Source organism: Malus sylvestris, chromosome 4 (assembly GCF_916048215.2).
Source record: "Malus sylvestris chromosome 4, drMalSylv7.2, whole genome shotgun sequence".
Classification (NCBI taxonomy): domain Eukaryota; kingdom Viridiplantae; phylum Streptophyta; class Magnoliopsida; order Rosales; family Rosaceae; genus Malus; species Malus sylvestris.
The window spans coordinates 20,431,069-20,446,395 of record NC_062263.1 but is presented as its reverse complement, the minus strand read 5'-3'; the positions used below and the strand labels follow the sequence as shown (position 1 = coordinate 20,446,395).

The following is a 15,327-nucleotide window of genomic DNA, read 5'->3' as shown; positions in this document are numbered from 1 at the left end:
GTACAATCCTCGAATAAAGCATCACGGATTAAATATGGAGGTCCGTAATTTTTTTTTTTTTATTGAGGAATTTATAGTGGGTTCAAAAGGACATAAACTTAGGTCGGGCGCCAATGTAGCCCTAAATCGAAACCAAAATACACACCTCTTACGATATACCATCAAGACAAATCAAAGAAGCAATTTATAAAGTGAGAAGGTTAGTGAGATTTCTTCCACTTCATAGACTCTTAGAATAATATAAGGTAGCACAAGCAAGAGCATTCGCCATGCGAGTCAACCACACGTTCACACGGTATTTTTCTACTATTGTTTTCAATTATTTATATATGAATACTGAAAACTAAATTTTAATTGACCAAAAAATACAGTGCATATCAAACGGAATCCTAAATAAAAAATAATTGGCGCAATAAAGAGCAACCCTAAGATTTCCAAGAGCGTACTTTGACCACTAAATATAAAAGATTTCTAACTGTAAATATTGGTAAAGAATGACAGGAGCTAAGCTTTCATTAAGAAATTCTTCAAGCATGAAGCATCATGGCTCCTTTGATGAGGGGTTTTCTGTACAATCCTGATATAATCAATATATTTTCATAAGTATTTGGGGCCTATCATTTTTATTTCTACACATAAAAGAAGCCCCTGCCCACTGTATTTTGTCAAGTTGGAGTGCCGAAAAACCGCTCTCGTGTAACTAATAACAAGGGGTGTATTTGCAAGTTAATGACTTGTAAGGCATTGAAGATGTCAGACCAGAGAATGGTCCGATAAATCGATGTATCACTCTGTTCAGAAGCTCTGTAGACTTGGAAATATCACCAGTTCAACAGTGTCAGCCAACGTCAAAAGAATTGCCCTTCTTTGTCCCTGAATTGAAACAGAGGGAGATCAAATCAGAAACACATTTCAGAAAGGCTAAAAGTAAGGGTATATTTAGAGTGGATACAATGAGAAAACAAAAAGGATTGCAAAAACAATAGTTCTTTAACCAGCTTACTTATCGCTTATGGAAACAAAAGAATATTACAGATTTCCACATATATTTCCGAAATTATTAACTGTTTCAATACAGTAGTTCTTTAACGTGCTTACTTATTGCTTATGGAAACAAAAGAATATTACAGATTTCCGCATATATTTCCGAAATGATTAACTGATTCAATACAAAATGAAGCGAATGACAACTTTGATTCCTCTATCAGTAAACCAAAAATCTATCAATTACTTCTGCAAGGTTGTCACCTATGCATGTACGTATAATCTATACCTCATAAGGTGTGTAATTAGAAATATAACGATAGGATAAAATCGAAAGGCCAGATAATCTACGATCATAATTCACTACTTGACTAAGCAATTCTATGTCATATAGAGATCTTGCATTTAGAGCGTGACAGTTTTCTTTGTCGGATCAAGTTTCGAAAATAAAATAGAAAAACAGTTTACAAAGTGTGAATCCTATAACTACTTATACAAAGGACGACACCAAAGGTTGTAAGATTTATTTTGATGATAATAGTTTATGAAGATATATCAGAGATAAATAAGTTCCGAGAACAATTATAACAAAAGCTAAAACTTACAGTGCATGCCCTAGGTCACTCCCATTTTTGTTGGATGTGTTGAGTCTTTGATAACAGCAGAGCCGCCATTTGCAGATAATTCCATGGACTTAGAATTAGCATCATACTCTTTGTCACATGTAAACTCCAGCTGTTTCTCCACGGACTTGAAAACAGCAGTCCTCCTGGCTCTTAACCGGTATGGCGGAGATGCATTAAAAGCCTTGCCATTAGACCCAATTGTACTGATACCATTATTAGTAGGACTCTCGCATGAACTTCCATCTTGAGACCCAGAAACTTCCGCACTGTTTTTGTGTCTCTCCTGTTCCCTGACTGATTCACAATCCACTATCCCTGATTCACGATCCACTATCGCAACTTTATTATGAGGCAATTGTTCTTGGCCAATGGTCTTTCTCTTTCGCAAAATGGAAGGAGTATTGGGGAAGGTCTTAGCAGCGATTTTCAAAATTGATTCAGGGCTTTGATTACATAAACCACTGCCATTCGCAGAAGGAGGAGTGAAGAAACTTATAGGTGATAAATTTGGACTAGAGGTGTAATCATACTGCAAGCGATGCATGTTTGAAAAACCTGAATCGAATTGGGTACAACTTTCTGGTGGTGGCGGCTCATAGTACAAAGAACCATATCCTGGAGTTTCAACTGGCAAAGATGTTGTCTTAACTCTGTCTTCGTCCAGTTGATTGTTAAATACACAATTCTCCGACTCTGCCTGGCTGTTAATGACTGAATTCTCAATCTGAGGCATTCTGTTTACTCTGAAATTCTCAAACTTTGGCCCTGAGTCTGAGTTAGAGCAGCTAAGATCCATAAAGGATAATCTCAGGTTACATTTTACACCTTCAGAATCTGCAGATTCATTTGGATAAACACTTGGTGAAGCACCCATATCCTGAGGTGGGGCGGCAGACTCAAACTGATCCTTTCCATCTTCATCTAGCTTAGACATGTCTGCATTTCCAGATGATGTTTGAGCAGTTGAATCCGATCCTTTAGTTGAACAAACAAGTAATTTTTTAGTTGCACTGGTTCTTGTCTCTTTGGTGCCATACTTCGGAGGTGGTGGAAGTTTCCCAGTAGCCAAATAGAACTCAAGTTTTTTCTTCAAAGAACTATTCCAATGATTCTTTATTGCGTTATCTGTCCTGCAAACACAAAGTTAAATACAACATTTGGCTTAGTAAGCACTGCATACACACAACAAAATAAAATGAACTTGGTAACAGTGGTTTCCAATTTATAAGATGATATTTTTATTTAAAATTAATTTCTTAGGTAACAGTCGTTTCCAGACGGCAGCATTACAAAATCAAGGAGTATTTGCACCCATCACTGAAATTGGCATTTCTCGCAATGTTTTAACCGAAAATTAGATCTAACTTGTAAGACCACAGTTCAAAAGTTCTTGATGTCACACATTAGCGGTAGTCTTTGAAATTGGCTACATCTCTGTAGTGCTGCTCTAATTTGCACCTTAATGTCATTTATAAATAACAAATCAAACAAAGAAAGATACCTTCCAGGTAAAACCTTCGCTATTTCGGCCCACTTGTTCCCATGCATCTGGTGGGCATTCATAAGAGCTAATTCCTCCTCCAACGTCCAAGCCTCCTTCTTTATATCAGGATTCAAGTGATTGTGCCACCTGAAGGGAGAAAAACTGGGTTACAAGCATATACACTACCCAAACGATTTGTTTTCATTTCATGAACAAATTAGTTGTACGATACATGCCATGGAATGAATAACATTAAAATGTATAAAGCATCAGCATTATACAAAATTATAAGTAATAAATGGCATAATTGTTAATTCCAGAGCAAAACATTTTGAGGAAAACATGATCGATCAGGTCAGCATTACAGTGGTCAAGATTTCGAGATCATATATGACAATAACATCAGAACTTAATAATAACCATAGGGCAATGGTGTCAAACATAATTAAAAGCTTATGGAGGTTACCTCTCTCGGCATTGTTTCCCTATACGACCAGGCAAAGACTTCGCTATCAACGACCATTTTGTAGGTCCATACCTTGCTACCAGTTCAATTATTTTATCATCCTCCTACAAATAAAACAAGTAAGGAGAAAGTTGAGTTAGACAAAGTTGAATGTTCAAACCTACACTGTAAGAACATATTAAGAAAATATGATATCAGGTTCCAACCTCTTGAGTCCAGGGTCCTTTAACAAGTTCTGGATTAAGAACCTTCTGCCATCGATGCAGACATTGCACTTCCGATCTATCAGGAAAAAATTCAGCTGCATACACATTGTTTAAAATTCATATATTAGATTGGTTGCCTGTATGTTGGTACAGCAGAAAATTAACAACATAGGTATAATATATAATCAGGCAATTGAATGAAAAGTAACTCGTTTCAACCTCTTGGGACATATATGACGTGCTTGCTTAGAATTTTAGAGCTCTGAATATATATTCTTATCGTTCAACCAAAACGGGATTTCTTTTAATTTATCAAACTCTCTACCATTCAAAAGATTAGTCAAGCACATTTGCTGAGCAGAATCATTGCCACCTAAAAGCACCATAGCTATTGAAAGATGTAACTACACAAATCTAACCAAAAGCTGCATTCGTGCCTTGAAAACCAGCAACATAAATCAGAAAAAATACTCAAGAGAGATATACCTATTTTCTTCCAACTCTTCCCTTTAAAAGCTGCAACGGCAACCCGTAATGTCTCATCCTGTGGCAATCCAACATTTATCGAAAATTAGAAACATGCCCCGAAAAGGGATGTGACTAAAGAAACAGAAGCGACATGTATCATAGCAACAACATATGAAAATGGGAGATGCTACTGGTAAAATAAGTAATACAACCAGTTAGTAAAAGCAGCGACTTTTTCAGGCATTAAGAGTTTTAATTATTTAATGACTGAAAATTATGAACCTCTCCCTCCAGTAAGTTCAGTAACAAACACGAAAACCATTCATGCTTCTGGCTGATAATACAAACAAGTGAACATAAGTACAAAATGAATGCTGACCTCTTGTGGAGTCCAACCACCTTTGGCTCGCCTAATAGGACCACTAGTCCTCCTGAAAGATCAAAACCAATATGTCAATTCACTACCACAACACTGTCAATTCTGATCCCAGTAAGGATACAAATATCCATTGGAAACTTTATAATGTCTAAAAGCAGATGCATGGAACTAAAAATTAACACCGAAATCGTAATCTGAACCTGCTAATGAAAAGAAGGGTTTTCAAATAGAGATCATCACTAGAGTTGTAACGAAATCACAGCTGTTAAGCATTGAGGGAAAGTACCGTTGAGTTGGAGAAGCAGATGCTGGGCTGCAAGCCCCTGGGGACTTGATAATAGCACTGCCACTGCCACTGCCTTGGGATACAGACGAGCTCGATGCAGCCGTGGATTGCTTATTCTCAAGGCAACACTCCTCTAATTTTACCCCAGCCATCTCCTCCTATAAATAATCTCCAAAATCCAATATCCCTATCAATAAATAGAAACCAAAAATAAAAAATACAAAAATACAAAACAAAACCCTCCACGAGAAACCCCTATACCAAATCGAAAACACCTAAAACCCTAAAAATGACCCCAACTTCACTCCAAAATCTCCAAAACCCTACCGCCATAGACCCAGACAAGCAAGACCCGGATCTTAAAAACTCGTCTCCAGATCAAAAAACTGCAAATTAAACACAATTCTAGGGCTTTTATCGAAACCCAACACAAATCCAATCAACTTGAAGTCTAAGAAATCGTGAAAACTCGATCGAACCCAGCAAAAAACCATTGAAAAGCAAAAACACAAAAACAAGGAGAGTTTTCGAAAACAAAAAACAATTTTTCTGAAAAAGTAAGAGAGTTATACCTCTGCTTGCGAAGAAGTGGCGGGAATCGAATTAGAGCTCATCGATTAAACCCAATAGAATTTTCAGAACCCTTCTTCTCTGAAACATGAAAGAAAGAGGAGAGCTTTTGGTTTCGAAAAATCCTCGCCCGTTGAAACGAAGAGAGAGAAAGAGACAGAGGTTAGAGGAAATAATATAAATACTTACAAAGAAAAATTTAGAATTTTTTATAACGAATATATATGCACCGACGTCTCCGTTAATTACCGTTAGCGAGAGAGATTTGAGCTTTTGCGAGGTTTAGAAAACCCTATCGGTTAACGGCGGATGACGGCGCGTCGAGAACGTTAACCCAAAGTTTGAACCTCAAACGGCACTCTGACGCCCTTCGTTGATGATGAACTGGGTTTGGAGCGGTTGGATGGCGGGGGTTGGTTGCGCGGGGAGTTGTGGACCGTTGGATTGGGGAATAAATGGGTTCGTGGTTTAAGTGGGTTTTGTTTGCAAAGGAACATTTTAATTATTAAATTGCGGTTTATGGTATTAAATTAATAATGTTAGATGGAACGTCAGATCATGGTTGAAGTTGGACGGTGGATGATGATGTTTTTATCTGGGCGATTGTATTGATCTTGTGGATCTGGACCGTTGGTTGGCGGGAAATTTTTTTTTTTTTTTTTCATACATCATTCGCAATAAAATCTTATATTATTTATGTAAATTGTATAGTTATTTGTGTAATTTCACTTTGATTTCCATTGTTATATATACATTTCAACCATGTTTGATTGCTATATTTACAGTACAAACCGAACACACCTTTGTTTATTTACAACTTTTGAATTGAATAAAATAATTAATTGAATTGGTCAATATAGGTTTTCACCATATAGTTAAAGGAACTTTAACGAAAAGCATCTAGTATTGTTTATTTTAACGAAAAATTACATTTTTACACTAAAAAGTCAATCCTAGTACTATTCACTTTACCCTTTATTTTATCCTTATCATTAAAACTCAAAGTTTTCAAACCATTTTCATTAGTTTTCCTATAATCCATCATTCGAAAGAAAAAAAATGCCAGTGGGCATTCAATTCTTCATTCAATATTCGTTGAATTTAATGATTTGTCATATCCAAGCCAATCATAGACAACAAAGAAGCCTCTCCAGATTTTTTTTTTTAACAACAATAGTTATCTACTCTAAGGGAGAGGAGGTGTGCTTAGCTTTACAATGGGCTAGCACTATTGTAGTTTAAATTCGTCTTAGACAAGAATAGAACCTAAGATCTCTCAATTACAAGTGAAGATAAATATCACTAAACCGTAGTACTAAATGACCCTTTTTTTGTCTCGAAAAGATTTGGCATTTCGTCGAATCCTGTGCAAAAAAAAAAATCAAAACTTAATTGTTATTGGCACTCCAAAAAATCATTTCGCACTTCAAACTTTTTATAATTAGAAAGAAAAATACACTTGTGAGGAGTGTAGAATAAAAATTTTAGAATGCTAGTAACAATTCCCAAATTTAAGGGATGGTTTGGTATTGTTGTGCTTTGAAAAAAAACACTGATTCCGTTGTGATGTGAGAATAAGCAGCTGTGAAATAAAGCAGTAGATTATTTAGTAAACTTTTTTTTTGTAAAAGTTCTTTTGAAAAAAAAAACAGTATTATGGTGTATGATAAACTTTTATGTAAAACAGATGTGAAAAAAAAGCTAGTTTTTCAAAGCTGAATTTTGCAGCTTTGTGTTTTTGGCTTTTTTCACCAAAAACTGTGAAAAAAAACTAAAGCTGAATGTTTATCAAACATAAAAAAGTTCCCATCTTTTTTTTATAGCCATTTTTTTCAGAATCACCTTAGTACCAAATCAAGGCTAAAAGAGATTTTTCTACATAAACACATTATCCAAGTGATTTTTTTGTCTTTTTTGAACTCCAAACCAGAAGCGTTTGGCAGCTTTCTATCCTAGTGCATCCCCACAAAGCATCATTTGGATTCTTTACAAACAACAACCTTCTTCCTTACATAATTCATCAAACAGTGGGCACATATCAGACATATTCATAACACATTTCTGCCTGATCGCTCATCAAGTTCAAGCAGGGATATCCGCGCCCGGGAGACCAACTGGTAACTCCTTCATTCACTGTAAACCTGCCCCGTTTGCAGGTCTACTGTTAGGTACTCTCCCTTCGAGCTTCCCTTTTCTAGTCCTCGAGATACTTTCACAATCATATCGTAATCTTTATCATCTTTAACACAAAGGAGGAGAAGCTCAGAAGTCAATGATTTACCAACCAATTTTCTTCTCAACTAACCTCAATCAATTGGTTGGCTCGCTATCGATATCACTGCTAACCAAAGTCAAGTTCTAACTTAAGGGAATAAAAAGGATCTGGGTATCAAGAACGAGAGGTTGCATCAGGGTCTATCAGTTCGAAATCGTATACTCTTTTTTTTCGGTGTTGGGGACTCTATCAATTAACAAAACCACACAATCTAAGTTTCTCTGCTTCCAATGCTACATAGGTAAATGAGTCATTCCTTCTTAACCGTCAATCACAGTTTAACACGTATACAAATTTGACTCATAAAGAGCACACAAGAAATAGTTTCCACATACATCAAACAGAGATTTGTTTGTAAATCGGAAAGAGTCCTTAAAAGTACGGAAACAAGTATTTTCCTTTCCTGAAAAGCAAGGTAACAACACAAACCCAGTTACTCAGTTTTTCTTATTGTACATTCACCTGACATTTTACCACACGAGATAATCCGATATGACACGCAGTAAAAAAAGAAAAACCGTAAATCATACTAATTCATGTCCAATTCCAGCTTAACTGTAAAACCTCAAAATAATCTTTCGTCTTTGAAAAGGTACAAATATATTCGGTGTAAGAAACATAATTCAGGAGCCAATGCTAAACAAGTTGCAACTTCCGTAAACCAATTCGAAGGGTTTTCAAGACTTCCATACCAAAATGATTCATACATAGAGCTTAGCTTACTCTTGAGTAGCTGCTCCTTGATTAAGCTCTGCAAACCTCATGCCAACGCGCATCGAGTGCTTTAGGAACTTCTCAGCACACCTACGAACACACGTATCCTCTTGCTTCGTCAACGATTTGCGCTGAAAGGTGTCCACGCAGTCGGTAAAGCATCTCTCCACCAATGAATTGTACATCCTCAGACTACATTTTCGACAAAAGTCACAGAAATCAGTAGGGGCAGGCATGGTTCGGTTTGGCCCAGCTCACCATCAAAACCGTGAGCAGAACTGAAGATATAGATCTGGTTCGGATTCGGTTTCTAAAACCAAGATTACATTTGAATCACATCCTAATTCCAACTTTCCTGCTTACAATTAACAATTTAATTTTGTGGGTATTTTTCTAAAACTTCAATCTTTCAAGCACAATAGCAAGAACATGCCTCACTAATTACAAATTACTGAGAATAAATTCAATTTTTTCAGGAAAATAGAAAAATAAACAAAAACTCTGCATTCAAAAAAAAAAAGAAAAAAGAAAAATCAGAAAACCTGTCTCGAATCTGGAGTTGGTCGATCAAGGTGGCCATTCTGTGCTTGTCTTCTTCGGGAAGACCCTCCAAGTCTGCAGACAGCATGCCCTTCTCCATCTTCGTCTTCGTTCGATTTTCCACAATTTTGGGGTTTAGGGTTTAACGCATTTCCCATTACGGCCTCTGTCTTAAACCCCTCACATATTTACGCCGCCTTGCTGACAGGTCCTCAAACTTTTGGGTAATCAAAATTCTGACCATGGGGCCATTTGGGCCCGTTGAGAGATTTTTCCCTCCGCCAGTCGCATGCGGCTATGTCTCAAGAGTGGCCCATAGACAAACCAAACTAATGAGAGCAACTTGATGGCACGGTTATATTATCAACATGTGGTGTTAATGATACAGTGTAACTTTTTACTTAGTTTTTAAAATTTAAAATCGATAGAAATAGTTTTCATGCAAAAATGATGACCATATTGCTTATGTTGTACGCCTTCCTTATACAACATAAGTTGGGACTAGCTATGCATGTGTGTGTACAATATAATTTATGTTCCAGTGTTGTACACCTTCCTTATACGACATAGGTTGGACTAGTGAAGTTTACGTTCTAGTGTACAATATAATTTCTCCTATTTGGGAGGAAGTTATAACTTGTGGTCGGCTAAACCAATAGAGCCATACAACCATTTAGAGAGTATTTTTTGTGTTCGATAGTTGAATTAAGTGGATTGTCCGACTTGCTCACAAAGAAATGAGATTCCTATATTTAGATGTCACTTAACTCTATGCGGGTACAAACCACGTTCAATAGTCAAAACACAAGAACTCATTTTATTTGTGATTGCTTTGAATGCATTTTTAATAATCAAAAGCATTTCTAACCTTTTTTTTTTAAAAAAAGGCTAAATAGCCAAAATTTGCATAACTCATCACTTTAGTCCCTAACATTTAAAATCAATAAAAGTGATCCTTGAGATTGTCCACCATCCATCATTTTGGTCATTCCGTTAAAACCTCCGTTAAGTGTCCAAGAGCTCTTGGCCAGAAGTTTGGACAATTTTCAAAGTTTCGTAACTCAATCGTTTCTTAATCAAATTCGACCCATAATATATCAAAATGAAGATAGTAACTGTGTAGAATAAGATTATACCTATTTGGAAGCCCAATGGTTTCCAGGAATGGTTGGAAAATAACCTCAAAGTTGAATGATTTGAGGGAAAACTGGAAAACTCGCCGGAAACTGGGTAAACTTTAAATGATCATAACTTCTTTAATACTCAATGAAATCAAGTAATTCAAAAACGAAAATCATATGTCTCGACGAGACGAAGAGAATGATACATTTTTCGACGGCTAACTCGTCGTGGTTTGGCCGAAAAACGGTTCGAAAGTGGTTGTCTTCGAGACCAAGATAGCCAATTCTGCAGACATCATGCCCTTTGAGACTAATGAAGGTGTACAATATAATTTCTCCTATTTGGGAGGAAATTATAACTTGCGGTCGGCTAAACCAATAGAGCCATACAACCATTTAGCAAGTATTTTTTGTGTTCGATGGTTGAATTAAGTGGACTATCCGACTTGCTCACAAAGAAATGGGATTCCTATATTTAGATGTCACTTAACTCTAAGTAGGTACAAACCATGTTCGACAGTCAAAACACAAGAACTCATTTTATTTGTGACTGTTTTGAATGCATTTTTAATAATCAAAAGCATTTCCACCCTTATTTAAAAAAATAAAAATAAAATCATTTCAATTGAAATGTTATTTGCTGACTGTATTCGAAAGTTTTGTGATTATGAGTCAAATTTGACATCAATATCAAACTTTTTTAAATTAATTTTAGTAGTGGGTTCCTTATTCCACCAACATTTCAATCAATGAAACTTTTGTTTCAACAATTTTTTTTAATAAATACAACCATTTATAGCTTTATATTAATAAGAAAGTAACATTTAACAATTCAGTTAGCTACAAAATTTTACATAAGATCTTAAATTGCCACGTCAATGTAATTTAACTGTTATAATTTTTATCCTGTTAAAGCAGTTCCCAAGGCAAACATTTCGAAAGCGTAAGAAATAGGCCCCACCACAGACGAGGCCCACCGGCCAAGTCCGCACCCTAATCCAAAAATTCAAACTGAAAAAGGCCCAACGTTCGACTAGTAGTTTCAAACCTCCTCTTCCCTCATAAATCTACATCTTTCAGTTACAGACCGTTCTGCAATTTCCCAACTCTCTCTCTTTCTTGAAATCCAAGCTGAGCTCTTTCCTTTGTTCCAATGGAGGTTGGTCGATTTCTTGACAGTACTTCTGCAACTCCAGCAAAATCCGCGAACCCCAATTCAATTTCGAAGGTCAGAGTCATCGTGCGGGTGCGCCCTTTTCTTCCGCAAGAGATCGCTGCCGGTAACGGAGATCAGACGCCGTGCGCCTCTGTTGTCGAACAAGAATCCGATTCCTCTGCCGAAGAAGTGGTTGTTTATCTCAAAGATAAAGATACAAGGTGAGGAATTTTATTGATTTTCAGTGAGATAATTGGAAGCATATTTTTGGGTTTTTTTATTCGGGAAGCTGGGTTTTGATGGTGGGTGCTGATTTTTCCTTTCGGGGTGTAGCCGAAACGAGTGCTATCGGTTGGACTCCTGCTTTGCCCAAGAGGACAACAATGTTGGCCGGATCTTCAGTAGAGAAGTGTGCCCTTTGATTCCGGGACTCTTTCATGGCTGCAATGCGACGGTGTTTGCCTACGGAGCTACTGGAAGTGGAAAGACTTACACTATGCAGGTTTGAAATTTTTTTGCTTCTTTTGGTAAAAATTCAATTTTGAATTTGAATTATCGAGAAATATGAAGAAAAAAAATCTTTTCTTTTTATATAATCGATGTTCTATTTTAATTTTTAAACTAATTAAATTGCGGGGAGGGGGACCACATCCGCTCTACCCAATATGGCTACACCAACGTCTGCCCACGAAACTTTAGTAATTGCATTAATCTGGATAATTCTGCGTATGAAACTTCAATGCATTAGGATCAATGAATACTGAACTTTATCTGTAATTATCCCCGAAAAGAAATGAAAATTCTGAATTATGATAGGTTTGAGTAACTAAATGCAGCTTGTTGTTCTGAAGCATTTCCTTCTGTAATGCTTAATTTCAGCATGTGATTTATGTTCCAGGGAACGGATGAGATGCCGGGTCTAATGCCGCTGGCCATGTCCAAAATCCTGTCTATGTGCCAGAGCACAGGAAGCTCAGTTGAGCTTTCATACTATGAGGTCTATATGGACAGGTGTTATGACCTGTTAGAGATCAAAGCCAAGGAAATTACGGTTTTGGATGACAAAGATGGGCAGATTCATCTCAGGGGACTTTCTCGGGTGCCTGTAAAGTCCATGTCTGAGTTTTACGAGGCCTTTTCTTGTGGGATTCAGAGGCGGAAAACTGCCCATACGGGTCTCAATGATGTCTCTAGTAGGAGCCATGGCGTCCTTGTGATCGCCGTTTCCACTCCTCATGATGATGGTTCTGGGGATTTCGTTACTGGGAAGTTGAATCTCATAGATCTAGCAGGTCTTTTCTTACTTCTAACCTTTTTCCTGTAGCTTCTTACGCAAGTAAAAATCAATTGGAAATTAGATTTGTTTATGGTCTCTGTCTTTCTTTTATTTAATCTACATGTGTATTTCACCCAGGCAATGAAGACAATAGAAGAACTTTCAACGAAGGGATTCGTCTCCAAGAGAGTGCGAAGATTAACCAGTCCTTGTTTGCATTATCGAATGTCATTTATGCACTGAACAACAACTTATCCCGAGTGCCCTATAGAGAGAGTAAATTGACTCGTATTTTGCAAGACTCATTAGGTGGGATGAGTCAGGCTTTGATGATTACTTGCTTGGTAAGTAGTTTGAATTCGCGTTTGAATAGAAGTGCTTTCATCTGGCCTGTTCTTATTATTATTATTTTGGAACTTATATTGGAAACAATTTTCTTTGATAATAGAATCCAGGAGAGTACCAAGAGTCTGTTCATACTGTCAGCTTGGCAGCTCGGTCACGCCACATTACCAACTTTGTTCCTTCAGCTCACAAGCAAGAGACACCAAAGGTTAAAGTTGACATGGAAGCCAAACTTCGTGCTTGGCTTGAATCAAGAGGAAAGACGAAGAGTGCACGGAGAATTGAAGCATTCAGTTCTCCCTTGTTGGGGAAAACTCCTAGTTCTTCTATTGCCAATGTCAAGAAACGCAACATCAACCTCAGTTCTATGAAATCCAAGGTTAATACAAACAGAAGTGCCTGTACTGCAAAAGAAAGGTACAACAACTAGTAACTAGTTGAATTGTATATCTTCATGCTATGCACTAGGCACTTTTGTCTGATTGTTAAAATTTTTTGCAGGAAAATCACTATACCTATGAGGAATATATTTGACAATGAAAGTGTAGTTGATTCCAATTTGGAGGTAATTACTAAATTTTAGCGAGTACATGGATGGAAATGATAAAGTGAGAACTACGTTATTGCGTTTTCGATACATTCTTATTCTTACTCTATCATGTATTGTGAAACTTTGTTTTTTATGACAATTCATGAAATGGCATATTATTTGAAAGTTTGAGTTTTGCAGCTCCACTTGGGGATGAGAAGCTCCCAAGTTCTTTCCGAGTTCGTTTGTCTTGTGTTTGATGTGTATTTATGAGTTGGAATTGCTTTCCAGAACGTGCAATTCGCCGCTAAGGATAATAAACGAGAGGGCAATGCTGGAGGTGGTGGATCCATATTCGAATCAAATACAAGTTTACATGATACATTTCCACTCTGTATGGATTTATTACTTACTATGCTACTTCAAAGATTCAAACAATCTAAACAAATTGAATATTTGCAATATTTCATTGTATATATGCATAGGTGAGCCATCAAACCAGGAGGAAAACTCACCGGGAAGTTCCTTGAGAAAAGCTCTCTCCCCAATCAACACCAATATAAATCAAAAGCCCCTCAATGAAACTCTATTCACAAATGGAGATTGCACTCCGAAAACTCCCTCTTTAGCGACCTGCACGAAAAACATGTTCCAAATAACAGGCACCCCACTTGATAAATTCACTGCTTGCGGATCAAACTTAAAGGTACATTCATTACATACAACTCGATAAGTCTTAGAGCCTCAATAATGTGAGTTTTCATCTGTGTTTTTTTTTTTTTAATAATTGTGCAGAAGTTCCTACTTCAAGAGTATATTGACTTCTTGAACACAGCGAACAGGTAAAATCCTTATCATCATTTTGAAACTTCATCGTTTCTTGCATTTTGCACTCTCATTCATACAAAATGAACCTAATATTTCGACTGGTTTTCGCAACTGCAGGGAAGAGCTGCTTGAGTTGAGGGTTGGTATCGTAACACTGCATCTCCATGTTCTTAAAATAACTTGTTGCCTTCTAAAATTTTCTTTTTCTTATGTTCATCATCATCCAGGGAATAGGAGTCAAAATGGCTGAATACATACTTGAGCTCAGAGAAACGAGCCCTTTAAAATCGGTAAGCAAGTTTCGAAAGGTTTAGGCATAGATGAATTTCGAAATACACTTGTCCCTTCGGGTGATATCCGATAAAATTGGAACGATACAGAGAAACTTTGAATTGCATTAAATGAGTAATTCTGATGTTGCATGTTTCAGCTGAACGATTTGGAGAAAATAGGTCTCTCAACTAAGCAGGTGATCCTAGGAGAGTTTCACTACAATTCACATTAAAAGATGAATGATTGATTACTAATCTGCTCTAATTAAATTTTTTTTTTCTCTACAGATTGTCAACCTGTTTAATAAAGCTGCAGTAGGGGTACTTGATAAGCAAATAAAGGCAACACCCAGCTGCTCAGATATTTTACAGGTCAAGTAAGCGTGAACTCGGGTAGGGGTGTCCGACAACGTCTAACTCTGGAGCACCTCTCACAAAAATCATGGGAAACCTCTTGTATTCTAATCCGCCAACCGCACGTTGGTCTGACCCGATGAGAGGCGGCAGCCCTACGGAAATTTGTCTCCCAAATAAGCCTTGTGAAGCAGACTCTGTAACATTTGCCCATCAGATTCCTTACTGATTTGGATTGCACATGTGATTGTAAAAGACTAAAAGGACCCTGTGTGTGATTTGTGTAGTGTTTAACAAACCTTTGGTTGTAGCGTACAATCAATTAAATGTAATGTCATATTTACAACTCTAATCTAATTCTTCTTTTGTGTTTTCTCCTTCATATATACGATTTTCTATAATATTCTGGACTACCGGGTTATTCAGGTCTTTTACTCGTTAGATTTTTT

The 15,327-nt window shown here is 36.9% G+C and overlaps 3 protein-coding genes across 6 annotated transcripts; 1 reads left to right on the top strand and 2 right to left on the bottom strand.

Moving 5' to 3' along the window:
- Nucleotides 1–482: 482 nt before the first annotated feature.
- Nucleotides 483–5,653, bottom strand: LOC126618075 (transcription factor MYB3R-5-like). 3 transcript variants are annotated; one of them, XM_050286176.1, is made up of 9 exons: nt 5,471–5,653; nt 4,899–5,056; nt 4,613–4,664; nt 4,252–4,309; nt 3,766–3,860; nt 3,560–3,663; nt 3,112–3,240; nt 1,590–2,740; nt 483–873 (listed from the first exon to the last, which is right to left on the bottom strand). In XM_050286176.1, exons 1-8 carry the CDS (start codon nt 5,510–5,512, stop codon nt 1,600–1,602), a joined length of 1,779 nt encoding a protein of 592 aa, XP_050142133.1. In that variant the 5' UTR covers nt 5,513–5,653; the 3' UTR covers nt 483–873; nt 1,590–1,599. The 3 variants fall into 3 exon arrangements, with proteins under 3 accessions (XP_050142133.1, XP_050142134.1, XP_050142135.1); XM_050286177.1 differs by having other exon boundaries at nt 4,899–5,085; nt 5,471–5,647; XM_050286178.1 differs by having other exon boundaries at nt 4,899–5,067; nt 5,471–5,647.
- Nucleotides 5,654–8,250: 2,597 nt separating this feature from the next.
- LOC126617707 (mitochondrial import inner membrane translocase subunit Tim9-like) lies at nt 8,251–9,163 on the bottom strand. Its single transcript, XM_050285749.1, has 2 exons — nt 9,000–9,163; nt 8,251–8,649 (listed from the first exon to the last, which is right to left on the bottom strand). The coding sequence occupies exons 1-2, from the start codon at nt 9,095–9,097 to the stop codon at nt 8,463–8,465; spliced, it is 285 nt and encodes a 94-aa protein (XP_050141706.1). The 5' UTR covers nt 9,098–9,163; the 3' UTR covers nt 8,251–8,462.
- Nucleotides 9,164–11,164: 2,001 nt separating this feature from the next.
- LOC126620249 (kinesin-like protein KIN-10B) lies at nt 11,165–15,230 on the top strand. 2 transcript variants are annotated; one of them, XM_050288764.1, is made up of 13 exons: nt 11,165–11,495; nt 11,608–11,776; nt 12,173–12,566; nt 12,689–12,894; nt 12,999–13,312; nt 13,397–13,460; nt 13,716–13,764; nt 13,910–14,130; nt 14,220–14,266; nt 14,370–14,391; nt 14,480–14,542; nt 14,683–14,721; nt 14,813–15,230. In XM_050288764.1, the coding sequence occupies exons 1-13, from the start codon at nt 11,272–11,274 to the stop codon at nt 14,903–14,905; spliced, it is 1,905 nt and encodes a 634-aa protein (XP_050144721.1). In that variant the 5' UTR covers nt 11,165–11,271; the 3' UTR covers nt 14,906–15,230. The 2 variants fall into 2 exon arrangements, with proteins under 2 accessions (XP_050144721.1, XP_050144720.1); XM_050288763.1 differs by having other exon boundaries at nt 13,716–13,818.
- Nucleotides 15,231–15,327: the final 97 nt, after the last annotated feature.